This window comes from Octopus sinensis, linkage group LG9 (assembly GCF_006345805.1).
Source record: "Octopus sinensis linkage group LG9, ASM634580v1, whole genome shotgun sequence".
Lineage (NCBI taxonomy): Eukaryota > Metazoa > Mollusca > Cephalopoda > Octopoda > Octopodidae > Octopus > Octopus sinensis.
In genome coordinates, this window is record NC_043005.1 from 90,002,319 (window position 1) to 90,025,943 (window position 23,625).

Consider the following 23,625-nt stretch of genomic DNA (forward strand, 5'->3'; position numbering starts at 1 on the left):
AATTTGATTTAGCATTACTAAATTGAATTTTTCAAAATTGAAGTTTGGAATAATATTCCCTATTATTATTATATACACACACACACACACACACACACACACACACACATATATATATATATATATATATATATATATATATATATATATATATATATATATATATATATATGAAGATATTGTGCTCCGGTCATATAAATTTAATATTTACTTTCTATTTACTGAGTATTAATTGAAACAGCTGTAACGGATAATGGTGCGCAGGATGATGAGATGAAGTATCAACAGGGCGCCGACAAAAATTTTAATGCTCTTTTTTTATTTCCTCTGCCAAACTGGACGAAAAGGTTTTCATGAAATATTATACGCCACTTATAATTCATAATTAGTGTCAATATTTTATCGTCGGAAATGGCCTAAAATAAAATATAAGACTCGGTGCAGTATACACAAATCTGATTCATGTGCATTTTTGTGGGGCCCATAGTGAGCGTCTGAAATGTTTTAGTCAACAACAATTCGAGGAGCCTGATTAATGTTTGTTGCAAATTTGGAGGAAAGCGACTGGATACTCTTCACGTTACAGGCCTTAACGCTGCAGAAATGCTTTAAAATTGAGGTCCATCTGCCCCTAGGCCCGCATTAGGCAAGAAGTTGAAACTATTTTGGCCCATGACACTCCATGGATCCTATGTAATGCATGTGTAAAATTTCATCAAAATCAGTTGGGTGGATCTCGAGTTTTAAAATGACAAACACAGACACACATCCTGTGTTATATATATATATGTTATAGGAGAGTACTGTAGTTCGCTTGAAGCATTGTGTATTGTTTCTCGCTTTTCGTCTATTCCCTGTCTTTATTCCTTTCTGTGGAACACAGGCTCGAAACGTCAGACCTTTCTATTTTTCCTGATACACATTTCTCTGTCGTTTTTTTTTTTCATTTTATAGATAGATAATAGATAGATAGATAGATAGATAGATAGATAGATAGATAGATAGATAGATAGATAGATAGATAGATAGATAGATAGATAGATAGATAGATAGATATATCAGGGTCTACGGGTCGATAAATGCAACATATGCACTGCATACCTTGCGATATTTTCAGGACAAATCACTTTTGTATAATATAAAATTAGTTATCGATAATTTTCGTTAATTAATTTTATATTACACCAAAATGATTTTTCCTGAAAAAGTAGTAAGGCGTGGAGCGCATGCGTTGCATACATAGACTTTTCACTCTGATACTTATATATACATTATATATATATATATATCATCATCATCATCATCATCATATTTTAGTGTTTCTCATCCTTTCATTTCTTAGTATGAAGTGAAACAATTGATATTACTTAGGTAAAGTTCCTGTTTTTTAAGCGAGAAAAGAAAGCAAAGCAATGATTTAATTGCTTTCCTGTTCTTCTGGGGGGATTGGCAAATAAAGAGAGACGGCCAACGAGAAGATAATATTGTTTCTCTCTGCTTGCTTTCAGTCATTGCAAGTAAGAGGGTTTTGTTAATCTTTTTGAGAAGGGAAAATAGAGAAACCAACAAATAGAGAGGTAAAGGGAGAGAAAGACAGAATGAAGCAAGTTTTTCACTGCTTGCCTTCTAGCCTCCAGACTGGCCGTCAACATACAGCAAGTCCACTCACAAGGCTTTGGTCGGCTCAAGGCTCAAAGCAGAAGACACCTGCCCCAACCTACCATGCAGAGGGACTGAACCTGGAACCATGAACCACGCAGCCACACCTACTCTTTTAAAAAATTTAACCCATGGTGATTATTCTTGAGCCCTTCTTTAAGAGCCGAATTCAGTGATGTAACCCCGGAGGTTTTTTATCGAAAGAAGCAACCGGCAAAGTTTTGTGACGTATGACACAAGTCGTAAGAGGCAGTTGGTGTCCAAGTTCATTCCCTGTCTGGGCATTTCGATTTTCATGTGACTTCATATGATTCGCGTATCCTGTTTTTGACAACAGAATGCGATCACACATAATAAATATCGAATGTTCGCTGTTGGTTTCAATTCCAATTGTTCCTTTACGACAGGCCCTTCTAACCCCAGCGTGCTGCATCGTTTTTTTCCTCCTAGGCATCGCAATTTTCAGAATCCAATTCCAAAAGGCAAAGATATAGAAGAAACTTGAATAATATCTGTAACTTGTGTTTTAAAACCGTCAGTCAGCAGTTGGTCTTAAATGTCATCAGAGAGTTCATCAACGGAGGGATTGTGCTGTGTGATGGGGTGTGGTGTGTGTGTTGATAGGACGGCTATCATCAGTCAAAGTGAAGCAATCATATGTGTGTGTGTGTGTGTGTGTGTGTGTGTGTGTGTGTGTATGTATGTATATGACAGGCTTCTATTAATTTCCACCTATCAAATCCATTCACAAACCTTTGGTTGGCCAACGTTTATAATAGAAGAGATTTTCCCAAAGTGTCATGAAGTGAGACTGAATTTGAACCCATATCTGGTTGGGATGCAAACTTCTTAACCACATCTGTGACATCTGCACCGATAGATAGATAGATAGATAGATAGATAGATAGATAGATAGATAGATAGATAGATAGATAGATAGATAGATAGATAGATAGATAGATAGATAGATAGATAGATCAAGCAATCAATTAAGTAACAGACAAATTTGAATCTATTACACAATATTTTTAAACATCTGATGTGTTTAAAAATCAAACTTGATTGATTTGAATTTAAATATTTAATTCCACAGAAGTGTGACGGACGGGCTTCCAGTCCTGGTGGAGAACCTATACGCCATTGAAACCGGGAAACCGGCCTTTATGAGCCAGGCATGGCTCGAGAAGGAACAAACAATAATTACACAGACGACCCAACACATTAAACGATAACGAAATATGCATCGTGTTTAAGCGCTCTTTATTTTATAATTGAACCCAAAGAAGGATTAATAAATCTAGCATCGTTCACCTAAATTGCTTTAAATGTCTTCACACTAATAAACCCCTTTTGCACTATTGACCATCCCATAATATTCAGACAACCAACACCTACCTAATGGGTTTCTGCAGAATGCAAAGATGCTTGTTGCTATTATTTTCACAAAGTTGTATATTCCTATGAATTTATCAACTTGTCATATATTTTTGCACATTTGAAATTTCTTCAAACTTTATATAATACCATAAATGGTATTGTATTATATTCGTCATTTATTTTCATTTTATTACATTTTTATTGCATTTTTATTGTACTTATTTTCGGTGAACAACTTTTATATCCTGTAATATCAGGTTTTTGCTATCTTTTCTTCTCATGCATTATTTATTCTCTTTCAAATACACTTTTGAGTGAATAAAAGTAACTTGTTTACAACTGGGTTTTGTTACAATTCGTGTATGCGTATGATTGCATGATTTAACTTGTTTCACAGTTTAATGTGATTTTCAATAATTTGAAATAGAAAGGCGTGGCTTATGTTGCAACAGAATTTGAAGCTTGCCCTATTGTTATAAGGAGTTCATGACCCAAATTTGTATAGGTTTTGATTGATAGAGGATAGTCATATGACTCGTCGTAGAAACTTTTGTAGGTCCTCCGCTCCGTCCGCATGTTAGTATCAAGTGATATTGTTTAACGTCGTAAGTTAAGGCCGAACGGTTGACTGAACAATTCAAATGACAGCAGCAAGCAATCAATGCTCTGAAATTCTTTTGTGAAGTGTATGTAGAGAAAGAACACCTGATTATGTTTAGGACTTTCTGTTCGTTTCTTGCTACGTCCGTGCGTTAGTGTTAATTGGCAGTATATTTTGCGCCTAAAATGAAGGCCGACACGGTTGAGTGAACATGTTTAGTTACAATCAACGAAAAACGCATCAGATACATCCAATAATCTACCCTTCATTACAACACATAACTCAAGTAATACAGAGGTTTAGAATATGATCAACCAGAACATCCCACTACTAAAACAAGACCCAAGAATGAAACAAGCATTCGCAATAACAAAATAATCAAAAGTAAAAGACAATAAAAGTCCCTCAAAAAATTCTTCACAAGTGCTAAATTACCTTCCAAAATTCCTACACAAACAGTCAAAAGGTGTGACCGCCCCAATTGCGGGGCATGCCTCAGTCTTATTGAAGACACAACATACAAATTCAAATCAGGACAGATTTTTACGGTAAAAAATCACTGTACATCTTCTTCAAAGAATTTAATATACGCTATCAACTTTCGAATAAAGCTTACTTTGAGAAATAGGATGACCATTCACCGACAACAAATACGAGATTCCAGTACCGGACAAATTCCACTGAGTGGACACATAGACATATATGCAAGAAATGAGTCCTCCAAACTCCAGCTCTCCCATTCTACCAATGTTCAGTGAATAGCACAGATGAAGCACGGATGAATAAAGAGAATACTTTCATACCAAAATACAAACCCAGACTTAACAGACTTTAACTCGACTATTCACTCAAAAAACTCATTCTACCACCAGGAAACTACACAGCTAACGACCTAAACTTTTGCCACTGGACTACATACAAACGACTCCTGTCTACACTCCCACCTGGCAGATTAAATCGAGTGCTTTCATTGTAACTAAACATGTTCACTTAACCGTGTCGGCCTTCATTTTAGGCGCAAAATATTCTGCCACGTAACACTAACGCACGGACGTAGCAAGAAACGTAGAGAAAGTTCTAAACTTAATCAGGTGTTCGTTTGTGCACCAAATGGAAAAACAAAAACGCACCTTTCTACCCCATGGGCGTGAAACTAATACACCTGCTTGTTGTTCCTACAGCTGTTTTTGCCTTTTGTTTTTCTGTAAATTTGAACAACATACATACATGTATGGCAAAAAGCGTGAAATTTCATCGTCTTAAACGGACTTTGACAAGTGTTTGTAGTTTCTCCCTTACGGTTATCACTCTTTCTTCTTTCATCTCTCTCTTTCCCCCTTCCCTCCTCTTTATCTCTATAACGACTTTTGACAGCTTCTACTCACTCTCTTTCGCTCTCCGTATTCGCTGTCCCGCGGTCGTACTTTCTCGCCCAGCCTCTCTCTCTCTCTCTCACTCTCTCTCTCACTCTCTCACTTTCACTCTCACTCTCCCTCTCTCTGTCTCTCTCTCTGTCTCTCTCTCTGTCTGTCTGTCTGTCTGTCTGTCGTCTCTGTCTCTCTCTCTCTCTCTGTCTCTCTCTCTCTCTCCCTCTCTCTCTCTCTCTCTCTCTCTCTCTCTCTCTCTCTCTCTCTCTCTTGTACGTCTTTCTGTATCTATAGAGAGAAAGCGTTGATAGCCGCAAGTGTGATTAATGGAGAGGAATAAAATAGTAAATAATTATATTGTGTCGGAAATAAATTTTACTCTCTTTCAATTTAAATATTCCCGCTACAGGGCTTTTACAACAGTGAATTATTATCGCCCACCACCACCACCACCGCACAATAATGATAACAGATAATATTAATCAGATATTTATTATGTTAATTTATATGTGTGTGTGTGTATAATATATATATATATATATATATATATATATATATATATATATATGTGTAATGTTTGTGTGTGTATATATATATTTTTTTTTTACTTGTTTCAGTCATTTGACTGCGGCCATGCTGGAGCACCGAGTTTACTCGAGCAATTCGACCCCGGGACTTATTCTTTTGTAAGCCCAGTACCTATTCTATCGATCTCTTTTGCCGAACCGCTAAGTAACGGGGACATAAACACACCAGCATCGGTTGTCAAGCAATGCTAGGGGGACAAACACAGACACACTAACACACACACGCATATATACATATATACGACAGGCTTCTTTCAGTTTCAGTCTACCAAATCCACTCACAAGACATTGGTCGGCCCGAGGCTATAGTAGAAGACACTTTCCCAAGGTGCCACGCAGTGGGACTGAACCCGGAACCATGTGGTTGGTAAACAAGCTACTTACCACACAGCCACTCCTGCGCCTTTATTTGATCTCCCGGGTGGGAGATGGGCTGAATCCTGGAAATACCGCAATACCAGGCCAACCCGTGGCAAAGGCGGAGCAAGCCCCTAACTCTTCGCCTCGTTCTAAAAATCAGATTAATATCCATGGTCCCAAATAGAGACCGCATCAGATATTAAGCTGATATATATATATATATATATATATATACACATAAAGTGTATATATCGATATTTGAATATATATGTATGTATATTTATATATATATACTGTGTATACATATGTATACATAATGCGTATGTTTATATGTGTGTATGTATATAATGCGTATATATGTGCATATATATTTAATGCTTATGTATATATAATGTGTGCAATACCGGAAAAAAGAAAATAACTATTTAGTCCCGAGCAAGGCCGGGTTTGTCTTCTAGTTATTATTATATTTAAAGACTTAACCGGTTTCACAGTTTATTGTGATTTTCAAACAATTCAAATAGAAAGAAGTGGCTTATGTTGCAAATGTCTTGCTTCTGACTAGTGTTCGGAGTTTGCCCTATTTTTATCGTGAGTTCATGGCTCAAATTAGTATATGATTTGAATAGGGTTTGATTGGCAGAGGATATTCACAAGTCTGGCTGAGTACCCCATAGTTGTCAGGCAATTTTTCTCAATAGAATGCTTTCAGATTTTCTTGTCATACCTTGCCTTCTGCAACGGATAGGCCTCGTTTATAACGTATTGATAAACTAAGTTTTTGTTTTTTCATTTGGTGCACAAATGTAAAGATTTTTCTTCGCTTGCTGCTGATGTATTGTGAAGGTCTTTCAACTCAGCCGCAGAAAGAAATTCTTTATACACACTCATACACACACACACGCACGCACGCACACACACACACACACACACACACACACACACACACACACACACACACACTCAGAGTGAGTGATATACATATACAGAGCGAGAGAGAGTGAAGTAAATATATAGAGAGAATGGAAAAGTTTACAGCGAGAAAAGCGTAAACGAAAAACAAATAGAGAGAGGTAGAGAGAGAGAGAGGGAGAGAGGGAGAGAAAGAGAGAGAGGGGAGGGAGATCTTTTCTGTTATTGTCACAGATTTTGAAATTTTAAAATTAAGTGAAAATTTTCATGCTAAATCCGATTTTATTCCAGAGAAAAAATTAAGCTTGCTTCCCAACTACATGGTCCCGGGTTCAGTTCTACTGCGTGGCGCCTTTGGCAAGTTTCTTCTACTATAGCCACAGGCAGACCAAAGCCTTGTGAGTGGATTTGGTAGACAGAAACTTAAAGAAGCCCACTGTATATATTGTTGTGCAAACTTACGAAAATTGTAAAATATGGAAGACCTGTTAGCTGTGATAGTTGAGTTACAAAAACAACAACTTACAAAAACAACTACAACAACTCGCGGAACAACGAGAACAACAACAACAAGGATTGCAGCAGTAAATGTCCCAAATAATGAAGTCGATAACCAAACCGGAGAAAACATTTTCACCTGACCCTGTAGCAAATTCCATGAGTGAATTCAAATATGATTCCGAAGAAGGAGTAACTTTCGAGGCTTTCTTTCGAAGATTTCAACAAACCTTTGGAAAAGAATTCCAGGATTGGATGGACGATAGGAAAACACGTCTAGTGTTAAGAAAACCAAGGACAGCAGAGCAACTTCATATTGCCAAAAAAAAAAAAAATGTTCGACATAAATTTCACCGACACATTTGACGTTTTGTGCGAAATGTTTAGTGAAAAGAGCTCACTGTTTAATACAAGATGGAAATGTTTAGACATAGAAAAGAGCGAAGATGAAGACTTCACTCCTTACAGAGGCAGAGTCAACAAAGAATGTGAGAGACTTAAACTAGAAATGCTTACTCCAGATTCTTTCAAGTGTTTGAGTTTTGCACAAGGCTTGACTGATAACAGGGATGCAGAAAATCCGAACGAAAACTCTATCAAAACTGGAAATGAACCAGGATTTGACATTGCAGAAACTGTCGGAAGAGTGTGAAAGGATATTAAAACTAAGGCATGACACGGAAGAAATTCAATGGAAAGAGTGTTTGCACATAAGACCAGTGCAAAGACGTCAGAAGACAAAAGGTTGCATGAAAACCAGAAAAAATATCGGTGTGTAGATCCATGTAGTGAGATGTGCCTGAAAAAAGATTGTTCGTGTAAAAAAGCAAAGGGTTTTCGCTGCGGATTTGCAGAACATATAAAATCACACTGCAAAACTAGAATGATAGGAAAATGGAACAAACAAGAAGAAATAAAATAGTTTGTCAGCAGGAAAAGTTGTGACAACAACAAACAAAAAATTCGTGGATGTGAGAATTGAAAACACTAGCGTCAGAATGCAAGTAGACACGAGAAGTGATATAACAATCGCAAACAAGGAAACATGGGGACAAATGTGTAAACCTAAATTATGTAGTTCAAACAAAATGTAACGGGAAGAAAATTATATTTTACGGGCGAACGCGTTTGTAATATAATGTTCAAAGGTCGAACCAAAGAAGTGTTGAAAAAATCCATGAATATATTTGGCACCGAATGTATGGAGGTATTTAATTTATGGGATATCCTCATAAGCGCTTTGTGCAATAGCGTAAACGGAGCATTCAGACGATCGAACGAGGTCCATGAACTGAAACAAAAACAAGTAATGTGGGACATCGAGCGTGAATTACCAGTAACTTTGGAAGAAATAAAAAGTAATGTGAGAAATGACAAATTTATTAATGAGACGAAAAGAAAACTGTGGTCGACAAAACGAAATAACGAAAGGTCTGATACAGAGATGCGCCAAGATGTGAACGTGGACTCTATATGTGTTGGTGTACTAATGTACGTTCAGAGGGTAGTGAAGATGCCGACGACCGCTCGGTTCAAAGTCTCTCTTCACCAGAAATGGCCTGAACTCTTTGCATGAACACCCTCCCTGTACATAACTCCATGTCCCCCTACATGGTCTTGCTTTTTGCTTTTTGAGCCAAAAACTAAACTCAACTAACTTAACATAACTTAACTACCTCATACATTAAAGAAGAGAATGCTAAACGAGTCCCATGTAGGACATCCAGGCATCTCTAGAATGAAAGCGTTGGCGCGAAGCTTCGTATACTGGCCAATAATGGACAAGGAAGTTGAAAACCTGGTAATAGGCTGCAGAAGTCGTGTGCAGTAAGCGAAACTACCCACTACAAAATGTGAACCTTGGCCGGAAGTGAAAAGACCATGGTTTCCGTTTGCAGGCCCGGTAAAAGGAAATTATTACTTGATAGTAGTAGACAGCGACACAAAATGGCTTGAGATCGCGAGGTGTAAACTACCAATTTTATATACGGTAATAAACTTTTTACAAAAACTGTTCGTAAAATTTGGTCTACCGGATATAATTGTCTCTGATAACGGAACACAGTTTGTATCCCGTGAGTGTAAAAACATTCTGCGAGATATTCACGTTAGAACATAAAATTATAGCACCGTATCACCCTAGATCGAATGGAAGGACCGAACAGTTCCTGAACACTTCTAAGAGAACTTTGAAGAAAGCTAATAAGGAAACCATGGACGAAGTCACGATCCGATATTTCTTTAGGGTATACAGGGTAACTCCAAATCCAAATGTACCAGAAAGAAGTTCACCAGCAGAATTAATGTTTGCCAGAAAGGTGAAGTCAGTATTCGATAAACTGTTGTGCAAATAAAGACACGCCAAAATTCTTTAGAATCAGTGTAAGGTTTATGTAAGAATGTACAAAATGGCAAGCAATACTGAGAAGAAGGAGAATACACAGGAAGAATGATGTATGGTGTAAGAAGTTGAAATGGAATGGAAAGGTGAGATAGAAATCAGCTTAAGGAGTCATAGAAAAGGAACCAACAAGAATAGAAATACCGATGGATTGGCTCTATGACACTTTCCAGGTTCCAACACCGTTACAAGAAGTCGAAACCACATGTACAAGGAAAAGGAAGAACACTGAATTCCTAAAAGTGGACCCTAAGAAGTAAAGATATTGAATATATATAGATAAAAAGGAGGAGGTGGGGTAAATAAAAGGAATTGCTAAATAAAAAAATTAAAAGGTGAGTGTTGTTTAGTGAAACTACACCCTCCCGGTAAAAAGTGGTAGTAACCAGTCATTATAATTAGACTAGTAGCTGGCCGAGAGAAGGTCATCAGGCCTAGCGTACGTGTAGACTGTTGATAGTCGTGTCTGTGCTGATATAGTAATTATACTGTGATACTGAGTGGGCGTTATAACGATCCAACCTTTTGAGGATTATAACAATGTACGACTGGGGAGTCGTACAGTGCCAGATAAAACCATTCTATTGACGACTTTGGAATATAACAATATGTCAGAGTGACAACTGTCGTCAAGACAGATAAAGAGTGGCAAAAGGCCACTTTACAACATGTGTGTGTGTGTGTGTTTGTATATGTGTGTGTGTGCGTGTTCATCCGCCCACCATTGCTTGATAACCGATGTTGTATTTACATCCCCGTAAACTAGCGGATCGGCAAAAGAGACCGATAGAATAAGTACTAAGCTTACAAAGAATAAGCCATGGAGTCAATTCATTCGACTAAAGGCGGTGATCCAGCATGGCCACAGTCAAATGATTGAAAGAGTAAAAGAATAAAACAATAAAAAGAAGTTTAAAGTTTGATCCTTTTTACCCAATTAGGGGACAGGATTTCAATGCCAACATTTTCTGCATGATAACTATCATAAAATAAAAGTAAACAGCAAAGTTTTACAGGTAATCTTGTCTATTCTAGGCACAAGGCCCGAAAACTGTTTCCATTACATTGATAGAGAGGGAAGATTTGGCATTTGGGGTTTTTGTCTACGAGGCACTGGTCTAGGTGCTTTTCTTAGTGGTAGGGTCCCAGATTTGTTGCCTGTGCACCGTAAGTCTATCCCTCAAAGTTAAGCTAGTTTGACCAATGTAGTCACCACCACAACCTCCACATTTAAGAACATAGATAAAGTTCTTCGAAACGCAGGTGAAGTCATGTTCTACGGTAAAAGTTTGAACTGATTTTAAAATATATATTTATTAAACTATTATTGTTATTGTTGTTGACTTAAGAAGTGACTATACTTTTAAATTGAATTGTTCTTGGATTAAATTTAAATTTAATTGTAATTTGAATTGAAGTTATAGCCACGAAACGTACGCAGTGTATTTACTTATTATTATATACTGTTTATTTATTATTATGTACTTTTTGTGATCTAGATATATGTCTTATATATTTTATTTTTCCTATATGATATGGCTTATGAATATCATTGTATGAAGTACATAATAGTGGTTTTTCTCTAATTTATATATATTATATATTTATATTGTGAAATTTGACTTAATACTAAATTGAATTTTTCCCTGTAAGTTTGGAGTTATACTCCCTAATACACACATACGGGTTAGATTTCCTAGCATTTCTACATTTATTTATCGGAAAATTATGTTGATGAAGGAAATGAATCTTTGATTCTAATCCAGAAACGTATGCGTCCATAAATGACCGTGGACTGTTTCATTTCGTTATTTTTCTTCGTGTTTTTGCCATATAATGTGTTACAAATACTGGTGTCGATGGGGACATATTTTTGTAGTAAAAGAAATAACAGTCCTCTGGCTACTATTTCTAATACTTTCGGTAAGTGGTCTAGCAACTTGTTGCAAAGACCCTCATTGTTATAATTATATATATATATATATATATATATGTATATATATATATATATATATATATATATATATATATATATATATATATATATATATATATATATATATATATATATATATATATATATATGTTCTTTTCTTTGGATAATGCATTGCTGTTAACTGCCCTCATATCTGGAGAAAATAAATGCTCAGACGAAATTAATTGTGAAAAAAACAATAAGAAGAGTTTTCCATTTAATGAGAGTCTAATATTTCTATAAATGCTTCATACTACATTCATTATAAGCGCTACTAATAGTTTCACATACATAACTACGTTCATCAGGTGATGACTGGACGCAGTTGATATGTGAAACTATAACTGAAACTGTATATATATATACAAGAAGCTTGGAAGTGGCATTTATATATATATATATATATATATATATATATATATATATATATATATATATATATATATATACATACATATATATGTATAAGGGGCTTGGAAGTGGCACATATGTGTGTGTGTGTGTGTGTGTGTGTGTGTATGTGTGTGTGTGTGTGTGTGTGTGTGTGTGTGTGTGTGTGTGTGTGTGTTCATATTATATATTAAATTATCCAGAGCATTGAAAGCAGTGAGATCACAGATGCGTGTTTTCCAACAGACCTGAAAATTAAATAATACTTCACGCTGTTGGATTTTGCCTGAATAAACGTTTCTCCCTTTGAGACGACGTGTGTTGACAATGCAGAATTTAGTGATATGGGAGACTCTGACACAGCCAGTATTTCAGTATAATTCAGTCGCCGTAAGTGAGAAACAGTACATGAACCTATGCACCGAGATAACAATACTTGTTTCTGTCTATAAAATTCATCAAACAAAATATTTTCAGATGCCTGGTAAGGCCCACAAGGCTGAAAGCTACAGAAGATGTAACTAAATTTAAATGAAAGATCAAAGAAACCTATTTTGTTTATTTTCCTAGGTGTGCTATTCCTGGTTACGACAACGACACGTATAAAATCCAAAGTGAAATCCATGAAGAACGGATCAACGAATATATTCCAAAGAGTGAGGATGAAGGGGAGGTGGTTTATGATAAATGTTTGATATATTCCAATACCACAGAAAATGGAAATCGAACTACACAGAAGTGCAGTTCTTGGGTGTATGATAAAACTAACACACACACCTCAATCACCACACAGGTAAAGTTATTTTGTAGCTCGCACGCCACATGTAAGCTAAAACATCTATCCGTCTATCTACCTACCAAGCTATATATCTATTTATCTAAAACTATCTGACGAACAGGAACATGAAACTCTGAAGAACCATTTTTTGTGATGTCTTTGCAGCTTTATTAATAAAGTATACATATATATATATATATATATATATATATATATATATATATATATATATATAGGTGTGTGTGTAGATAAAGATAGATTGCTCTGTCTGCCTGTCTCTCTATCAACCCAGTTATCTACCTGTCTGTCCATCTCCCTACCTATTTCCTGTCTACTTTTAAAACACTTATATCCACAAACCATTAAAGCATTTATAGCCATGATCCTTTAATCTGTTATCCTTTATATCCGTCGTCCTTTAATCCGTGACCCTTTATATCTGTGATCCTTTATATCTCCTCAACCAATTGCAGAAACTTAAACCTCCTTCAACTCTGCTCCCTTTTTTTTATATTCTATATCGTTTCACTTTATTTTCTTTCATTTCACTTCCCCTCTATATTGTATCTTATCCTGCTTTATTTTATTTTACGTCTTGTCATCTTCTTCTCTGTCAATCCTACAAACAGCATTACCCTGTTATCTTACTAAAATATATGAGTGTATGTATAGATGCATGCACGTATATATGTGCGTATGTATATGTGTGTGTGAATGTTTATATATTATGTATGTGTGTGTCTCTGTGCGTGTATGTGTGTGTATAAAGTTGTTAGCTATGCACCATGAGAAGCATTCAAGTTGTTTATAGAAAGACGTACAATTTACCTCTTCAAATCTTGAATATTGAAAATTTCTCAATAATATAAAAAATACAGCAAGTTATAATTTTTGCTTTGGTTGACACAGAGCTTTTATAATAAAAAAAACATTGAAATGTTAAAGATATATGAAAGAAGAATTCAGAACTTGTTACTGTGTGAATAAATACAATTTCATGGCGTCTGCATTTTATAAAAAGGGGGCGTTCGAACGTGTCTACTTCTATATATATGTACACACACACACACACACACACACACACACACGCATGCGCGCACACACACACACACACACACACACACACACACACACACACACACACACACACACACACACATATATATATATATATATATATATGTATATCCAGGGAGATATCTGAGTACAGACACCATCTTATCCAGGGAAATATCTGGGTATAGACACCATCTTATCCAGGGAGATATCTGGGTGTATGGAGGGTGAAAGAGTGAAGAAAATGGAATAAGTTCTGGGGTTCCATTGATAGAGACTTCTACAAAAGTACATCTCTATGATGCAATGTATGCTGGGACTGGATATTGATTGTTGTTCCAAGACATTGTCGCCATTGCGTGAAGTGTTCTGGCAATGGTTATTGATAATCTTTCCAATATAACTCCCGGGTCAGAATAGATTCTGAGACTAATTCTTGAAAACAATCTTTACAACAAAGTCCCTCAACACAAAATATTCAGGGTGGCATAAGTGCGGGAATGAAATTTGCTTAGGGGTGCAAACCCAGGTCCAAAGACTTTTACAAAACAAGGTATACAACTTTTTCAATCTTAATATTGAAACAAACAGTTATAATAGTATTTATAATTATTACTATTATTATTATTATTATTATTATAATTATTATTGTTATTATTATTAGAATTATTATTGTTGTTGTTGTTGTTGTTGTTGCTGCTGCTTTTGTTTTTGTTGTTGTTGTTATTATCATTATTATTATTATTATTGAGTGAGAGAGCAGTGCTTGCCATCAAAGTGACACTGGGGTAAAATATACGAAGCCCAATATACCCATCATGACTACCCGTCTGATAAAGGTACACCAGGCACATGCATCACAACCATATGTGCGCGACATGGAGATCTCATATCAAGATAAACAGCGCATGAACTAGCAGGTGGGGCCCAGTTAGAATTTTCTTCAGGTTGAGTAGCCCATCCCGCTCAAAAGGTCCCTGAATAAGGGTTGTTTAAGGATGTTGAAAGAACCACCCATGTTTCCAAAGGTGAATTATTCAAACCCCAAAGAATCGCTCTCAACACATGGCTATGATGCTCCCCCACTACTTCTGCTCGTGATCAGAGATGCACATATCGTCAGCCACTAAGGGACATGCTCAACTGGTTAAGGTCAAACAACTGACAAGCAAATCTGTGGTATTGAGCAGAATATTTGCTGTAGCTCATCTTTTATACCAAGACAAAACAATGTACATGATAACACTTTCAATCAGTTAAGATCAGAAGCCATGAGAGCCACTGCCTGGTACTGCATTAGGGCATTTATTATTATTATTATTATTATTCAGTAGTTTTATTTTTATAGCGTGCTTTCACTTCACTACCGAGCGCAGCTCTGTGTGCCTTGGGTATGTGCTGTGATTTGTTGTGATGCTCTGATGGTTATTGTATGGAAAGTGTTCTGCGTAGGATGTGTGCAGTGCCTAGTAGTGCAATTTTCTGTATGTTATATGTGTTTGTAAGTCCTGATGTTTTTGTTATGTATTTGTCTGAATATTTTTTTATCATGCCTAATGCACCTACAATGATAGGAATTGTTTCTGTTTTCAGATTCCGCATTCTAGTTACCTCTATTTCCAGGTCTTTGTATTTTGAGAGTTTCTCCATTTCTTTTAGAGGCACGTTGTCATCTGCCGGTATTGATACATCAATTAGAAAGCATTTTTTTTCTTCATGATCTCTGACAACTATATCTGGTCTGTTGGCCTTAATTTTTCTATCTGTGTGTATCGGCATATCCCAGAGTATGGTTGCTTTCTCGTTTTCTGTGACCTTTTCTGGTGTGTGCCTATACCATCTTTTTTCTGTTGTTATTCCATAATGTTGGCATAGCTTCCAATGTATGTAGGTTCCAACTCTGTCATGTCTGTGAATATATTCCTTCTTAGCCAGGACTGGGCAGCTAGAGATAATACGATTTATTGTTTCTTGTCCATCTCTACATATTCTGCAGTTACTTGTAATATTTCTTTTCATTACATGTTTTTGGTAATTTCTGGTGGGGAGGCTTTGGTCTTGTGCTGCAATTAAAAATCCCTCTGTTTCTGCTTTGAGTCCTGAGCTTCTCAACCATTGCTGGGATTTTTCTTTGTCTATTTCTTTTGCGTTTAGTTTAGTCCAGTATTTACCATGAAGGGGCTTTTCTTGCCATCGTTTTATCATGGTTCGTTCCTGTTCTATTTTTAGTTTGGATTTCATTTGTTTTATAGCTTTTGTTGTTTCTTCATCTTCTTCTTCTTCTTCTTCTTCTTCTTCTTCTTCATGTTTATTAGGTGGTATGATTTCTTGTTTGTATTTGTCAGCTTCCTTAAATACTGAGAACAGTTTTTTTGTTTTGCTCGTGTTTTGCCGCTATCTGGATCAGTTTTCCTTCCTTCTGAAGTAGATATTTTTGCAGTCCTATGGTGGTTATTTTATAGTAGTTTTCCAGCTGTATAAGGCCTCTACCACCTTCTATACGTTGTATATATAGTCTTTCTATGTCAGATTTTGGGTGATGCATCCTAGATCCTGTCATTATTTTTCTTGTTTTCCTATCTATTTTGGTCAGTTCATTTCGTGTCCAGTTAAGGATATTGTAGCTGTAACTTATAACTGGGACAGCTAAAGTGTTGATACCTATTATCTTGTTTTTAGCATTGAGCTCTGTTTTTAGTATTGATCTAACTCGTCTATAATATTCTTTTTTTATTTTCTCTTTCATTTGTGTGTGTTGTGTCTTATCTAGTTCATGGATTCCTAAGTATTTGTAAGTTTGGCTTTGGTCTAATTCTTTTATTTCATTGGTTTTATCTAGTGTGATGTTGTTACTCTTAACTAGTTTTCTTCTTTTCATGGTTACTTTGGCGCATTTTTCTAATCCAAATTTCATATCTATTTCTTTGGTAAATCCATGAACTGTCTTTAATAGTGTTTCCAGCTGTTTGTCATTTGCAGCGTATAGTTTTAGGTCATCCATATATAAAAGGTGGCTGATCGTTTTGCCGTAACATTTATATCCGCATCCAGTTCTATTTAGCATATCAGATAGAGGTGACAGTGCCAAGCAGAAAAGGAGTGGAGAGAGCGTGTCTCCCTGGAATATTCCTCTTCTAATGGGGATATCTTTGGTTTTCATGAGTCCCTCTTTTGTTTGGAGGTGTAGGACTGTTTGCCATTTATTCATAGAGTGCTCTATGAATTTTATGATTGTTGGTGCTACTTTGTTAATGGCTAGTGTTTCGAGGATCCATGTGTGGGGGATGCTATCAAACGCCTTTTTGTAGTCAATCCAGGCCATACTGAGGCCTTTCTTCTTTCTGTGGCTGTCTTCAGTTATGGCTTTATTAATCATTAGTTGATCTTTACAGCCATATGAGCTTTTGCGGCATCCTTTCTGCTCTTCTGGGAACAGTTTGTTTTCGTCCAGGTGCTTGTTCAGCCTTTGCGATATCACTGCAGTAAATGCCTTGAACATAGTAGGAGGCAGGTTATTGGTCTGTAGTTTTTTGGTTTTGCTGTTTCATTTGATTTGGGAATTAAGATGGTTTTCCCCTTCGTGAGCCATTCAGGCATTGTCTCTGGCTCTGCTAGTATGTTGTTAAAGTTTTCAGCCAGCTTTTTGTGCATTCCTGTTAGATATTTCAACCAGAAGTTGGGGATCTTGTCATGCCCAGGTGCCTTCCAGTTGCTTAGTCTTTGCAGTGCCTGGGTGACCTCTTCAGTTGTTCAGATGCCGAGTTTGTTATTTTGATACTCCTTTTTTTTTGGTTGTTCGTTCACCGACCATATTTCTCTCCAGAATTCTTCCAATTCTTCTGCCGTTGGTGCTGCAGTGACTTCTATTTTATTTTTGCCCAGTTCTTGGTAGAACTTTTTGGGGTTGGAGTTGAACTTTTTGTTTTGTTCAAAGAAGCGTTGGCGTTTCTCGTACCGGCGGATCCTTTGTGCTTTGGCAAGGATATCTTGCTTCAGCTTTTCTTTTATCTCAGACAAATCTTTCTCTGTGATGTTATATTTGCGGAGTATTTTTGTTTTCTTTTTGTTGCCCAGTAGCGTTAATTGTTTGCTGATTTCATTAAGAATCGACAGGTCTTTTCTAATATTTTTATTTTGTTTTGGATGTTATTTATCCACAGGGTTTGTTTGGTTTATTATTATTATTATTATTATTATTATTATTATTATTATTATTATTATTATTATTATTATTATTATCATTATTATATTTGTACATCAGTCAATTCGGATACATTCAATCATGAAAGAAAATTCTTCAAATCAACCCAAAAATGATTTTATGCTCATTCGTTTTGTTGATGAAGCTTTTTAGGAGATCGTTTAAAGCGTTTTCATTGTCCCTGCACCACCAAATTTTAGTGGCTGTACTCTCACTGTTCCCGAGCTAATGAACAGTGGTCCCTTTGACATTGGATCCTTCCCTATTATAAAATCGATTCTGGGAGTGTCACATGACAGTTGTTCCTACAACAAAGTCCTTTGAATACACACTGACTCTGAAAGGGGTTTCCAAGAAACAGTGTTTCTACAATTCCAAAACATAAAATTATTATTATCAAAATTATAAAATGTATACATTAAATAATTTTTCATATTTCTCATCGCAGCTGAATCTTGTTTGCGATAAAGCGATTCTGGCAAGGCACACCATTACCTTTTTCTTCATGGGCTACCTTTTCGCCATGGCTGTCTGTGGAATTTTATCAGACAGGTAAGTTTTGTATATCATATCTGCAAGCTGATGTATTTAGTGTCTGCATTATATTTTATATTTTTGCATATTTCATGTGCGTGTGTGCGCGCGCGCGTGTGACTGTCTGTCTGTCTGTGTATTTAATCAGATGAATTTTAAAGTTTTTCTCTTCAATGTTTTTCAGATTTGGTCGCAAAAAAGTGATAATTGTGTGTTTATTTTTGCAAGGGGCAACCGGAATAGCAACGGCCTTCATCTACAACATTTATGCCATATATGTGTTGCGTTTTCTCACTGCTGTTGGTGGTGCTGGATCCTTCGTACCCTCAGTTGTCCTTGGTAAACAAACAACAATAAAACACCATAAACGTCCATTTTTAAATTTGAACACAAGTTGAATATTTTCTGTCTTTTACTTTTTATCCGTTCTCTTCCATTAGAAAGAGACTTTTGAGGGGTTTTAATCATATCAGCAACTTTAGTTCATCCCATTACTGAAAAGAAATATTACGTTGCTCTGAGTGGAAGAGCAATAGTCATGGCAAAACAGAAAAGCACATGTTACGCAAACACATACGAAGTGGTATCAAAAAGTTCCCGGACTACTTCTGTAGCGCGCCAACAGATGACAGCACACGGTTTCATGTGCAGTGAGGCATGCTAGCTTCATATGCTGATTGGTCTACAGTTTGAAATCAGGCCCTCCCACCTCAATTGCTGACAAAGAAGCAGTAGAGTCACTTCTCGACTTTATGAATGAGTTTTTCTTGTCCCCACTTATCTTTGCACCAAGATATCAGAACATTTTAGACCTTGTATTCAGTAACCTCACTAACACCATACACAATATTTCAGTGGGGAAAAAAAGACCCTTCTTTCAGACCATGACGTGGTTCTCTGTAACCTGAGATTTCATCAGCCGAAAGTTAACACTAGCGACCTCTCTCAGCCCACCCATTTCACACTATGGATCTCTATGATGCCGACTGGGACGCAATCATAAATAGTCTATCACATGTTGAGTGGTCTTTGACACATGCACACACCTCCTTCAGTATCAAAATATCTTGGCAGATCTTTGTAGACACCGTCACAAACATATGTGCTAAACACACCCCACCGAGACCTATTAAGGAAACTAAGTGCAGAATTCCCCAAAACAGAAAAACGATTATCGGAAAAATAAAAGAACAAAGAAAAATATTAACAAACTAAAATACCTCCAACAACCACATATATATTCGACAGCTATCACCCTGCTCGAATAAAAAAAATATATAAATTATCATGTTCAAAACAGAATGTGTAAGTTTGAAATTAAAACTGTATATCAATTTGTTAGAATGTACAAGGTTCATTAATTTCAGTGGTGGTCGGCAAGTCATACTGAAAAAAAAAAAACAAGTGTGAGAAATGAAATAGTAAAAAAAGGAAATTTGGTTTACGGTTTTTCAGATTTTGAAATTTAAGTACATTTTCAACAGCACATTTTCCTATGTGTGTGTGTGTGTGTGTGTATGTATACAAGACAAAAATTGTTGAATTTACCGTGCTAAGCCAATCACCGTTTCTGTTGTATCGACATACTTATAGAATGTGGGCTAGCAGAATCGTTACCACCCCAGGTGAAATGTTTGGCGGTATTTCGTCTGTCTTTACGTTCTGAGTTCAAATTCCGATGGGGTTGACTTTGCCTTTCATCCTTTCGGGTCGATAAATTAGGTACCAGTTGCGTACTGAGGTCGATCTAATCGACTGTGCCCCTCCCCCAAAAGTTCGGGCCTTGTGCCTTGAATAGAAAAGAATATTCTGTTATTTCTGAGAATATTACATAAACTGGAACATGAAGGTGAGTGTAAAAAAGATAGAACATCAAGCAATCTTCTTTAATTAAGGTAAATAAAAGCAAGAAGAAAAATGATACAAATGTGATCGGAGTTTTGAAGATGAACGCATTATTAAAAAGCATGGATCCAAATCTGTAGATACCAAATATATGCGTAGAAGAAGAAAAAGAAGAAGAAGAAGAAGAAGAAGAAGAAGAAGAAGAAGAAGAAGAAGAAGAAGAAGAAGAAGAAGAAGAAGCAGAAGAAGAAGCAGAAGAAGAAGAAGAAGAAGAAGAAGAAGAAGAAGAAGAAGAAGAAGAAGAAGAAGAAGAAGAAGAAGAAGAAGAAGAATCAATTGATATACATAAATTTAAGAATATTATTTACAGTGAAGAAAAATCAAATAGTAATAATGTTAATACAAAAGGAAGCTTATATATAAATAATAAAACGAATGAATCAAGGAATATTATATGGCATAATGCACCTTTCACATAATCAATAGCTACCAATATTCCTTAAAAGTTCTTTGCTGCGTTAGATAAATATTTCCCACCTTCAAATATATACAGGAAATTATTTAATCGCCATAGTATAAAACGTTTGAATTCAACCACCAGAAATTTAGCTGAGATTTTAGCAGCACATAACAAACGGGTAATTAGAGAATAGCGTAACTCAAAATCTGTAAAGAAGACTAGAATCGATGGTGTGATTTGTGAAATTAATTGTAATGATAATTTTTTTTAAAGTAGATTTCGATTCTTTAAGTAAAATTAATTCCGATTCTGATAACAGTTAGCACCTAGATTTAATAATAATAATAATAATAATAATAATAATAATAATAATAATAATAATAATAATAATAATAATAATAATAATAATAATGATAATGATAATGATAATAATAATAATAATAATAATAATAATAATAATAATAATAATAATAATAATAATAATAATAAATACATATTTTACCTATGAATTTGCATTCTAATCTGGGAATGCCTACAATGTACGGAAAACACTCGGCGAAAAATGGAAGAAAATTTGAAGAAAGAAGCAAACAACAACAACAACAACAACAAAAAACAATAATAATAATAATAATAATAATAATAATAATAATGATGATGATGATAATAATCCTGCCTTAACACCTAATTCTGATAGGAGGACTAATCAAACTTCTTTATCATGAATACCAAATACAAGTGAATAATGCCAGTGTGATTCTAAAAACACAATCGTTTGTCCTATAAGAAATCAGTGCTTAATGAAAAATATTGTGTATCAATGTAAGGTAATAAAAGGGGATCATAATTATTATTACACAGGTTCATCTACAAACAATTGGAAATCTAGATTTCATAATCAGTGTCATTCAAGTATAGAAGAAAAAGTAATTCTACAAATCTTAGTAAAATCATTTGGGATTTAAAAGACAGGAACATTAAGTATGATTTAAAGTGTTCCATTATTGTAAAATATTGGAAATTCTACACGTGATCTTTCTCTTGAAAACAAATGTATTATGTAATTACTTCTAAATTAACATTATCAAATTTTAATGGTAATTTTACAATGAAATATTGTCACAAATTTTGGAAGATCTTTAAATATTTCAATTCTTAATTATAATTACGTTTTGTATAATATATAATAAGCATGATTTTTCTAAAAATGTTTAGTATATTTAGTATATAGATAACTGATTGTTGTGATGTAGGATCTCAATATTTCTGGATGACGTGACGTAGAATTCATATGTTTATTTTTATTCTTTCGTTATCGACTGACGTCATCAAAGGTTTAATGCTAGTTTGGCTCTTCTTAGAATGTTATATTTCTCCTCAACGTTCTTCTAGTGTGTGTTCGTGTACCGGAGATATTTTCTCCACTTCTATTTTTTACTTGTTTTAGTCATTAGGCTGCGTCCATGCTGGGGCACCTTGAAATGTTTTTAGTCGAACAAATCAACCTCAGGACTTATCTTTTAAAAAGTCTGGTACTTATTTTATCAGTTCTTTTTTGTTGAACCATTAAGTTACAGGGAGCAAACACTCTAACATTGGTTGTAAAGCGAGGATGGAGGACAAACACAAACACAAAGACACACAGACATACATACATACACACACAAATACACACATATATATAAGGTAGAAAATATTTTAATATTTTTCATCTTTTCTCTTTCTCTCTCTCTATCTCCCTATATACAAATATATATATACGACATGCTTCTTTCAGTTTCCATCTACCAAATTCAGTCTCAAAGCTTTGGTTGGTCTGGAGTTATGGTAAAAGACACTTGCCCAAGGTGCCACGCAGAGTGACTGAACTCGGAACCACGTGATTGGCAAGCAAGCTTCTTGCCACACAGCCACGCCTGCGCCTATTGCTCACTTTGCATTTAACTAATTTTTGGATTACCTTGGAAACGTGTTAACATGTATTTTCAGATGTATCAGTTTGAATGATATTCCTTGTATCTAAATATGGCGATACAACAAAAATGGTCGACATCTTTCTTTGGTGAATTCAACAATTAAAGATGTGATTTTCTCTATCCCTAATTTTGTGGTCTAATGCTCTGAATTTCTTGAAATTCATCTAAATGCTATTTAGATCTATTCGTCATCCGTAAGGAATTACTTTCGATGTGTATTCTACTTGCATTGATTGGTGTCTGATTGCTGGATATTGTTAAACAAATTCGGTTAAAGATGGGTGATTTATTGACTTCTGCCTGGATTTTGTTTCACCCCTTTTCTCTTCTTAATACATACATACATACATACATACATACATACATACATACATACATACATGCATGCATGCATACATACATACATAAATGTGTGTGTGTGTGTGTGTGTGTGTGTGTATTCAACAAATAAGAAAATGGAGTTAATACAAAAAAGACATACATCAGCCGATGGACAGTCTCGTATGTCTATTTATTCCAATGTATTAGAATGTATTAGAAGAATACATACTCATGTACTAATATTACAGAAAATAGCAAAAGATCAGACTGTCAGTGGATACTAGTTCCTTACATCCGTTTCTGTCAAGAGGCAACGAAATCCTCCAT

The 23,625-nt window shown here is 35.5% G+C and overlaps 1 protein-coding gene and 1 pseudogene across 4 annotated transcripts in view; one reads left to right on the plus strand and one right to left on the minus strand.

The window, feature by feature from the left end:
• Nucleotides 1-23,625, plus strand: part of LOC115215469 (organic cation transporter protein-like) — a 104,432-nt gene that overhangs the window by 62,882 nt on the left and 17,925 nt on the right. Inside the window, exons 2-4 of one of the 4 annotated variants that reach the window (XM_036506089.1) lie at nucleotides 12,698-12,920; nucleotides 18,611-18,714; nucleotides 18,881-19,035. The exons of 2 other annotated variants lie outside the window; for them this stretch is intronic. In XM_036506089.1, coding sequence (XP_036361982.1) covers nucleotides 12,698-12,920; nucleotides 18,611-18,714; nucleotides 18,881-19,035 — 482 coding nt within the window. The remainder of the gene's footprint in view (nucleotides 1-12,697; nucleotides 12,921-18,610; nucleotides 18,715-18,880; nucleotides 19,036-23,625) is intronic. One more of the 4 variants, XM_036506090.1, reaches the window with a different exon arrangement.
• On the minus strand, nucleotides 6,015-6,197 carry LOC115216011 (annotated as a pseudogene).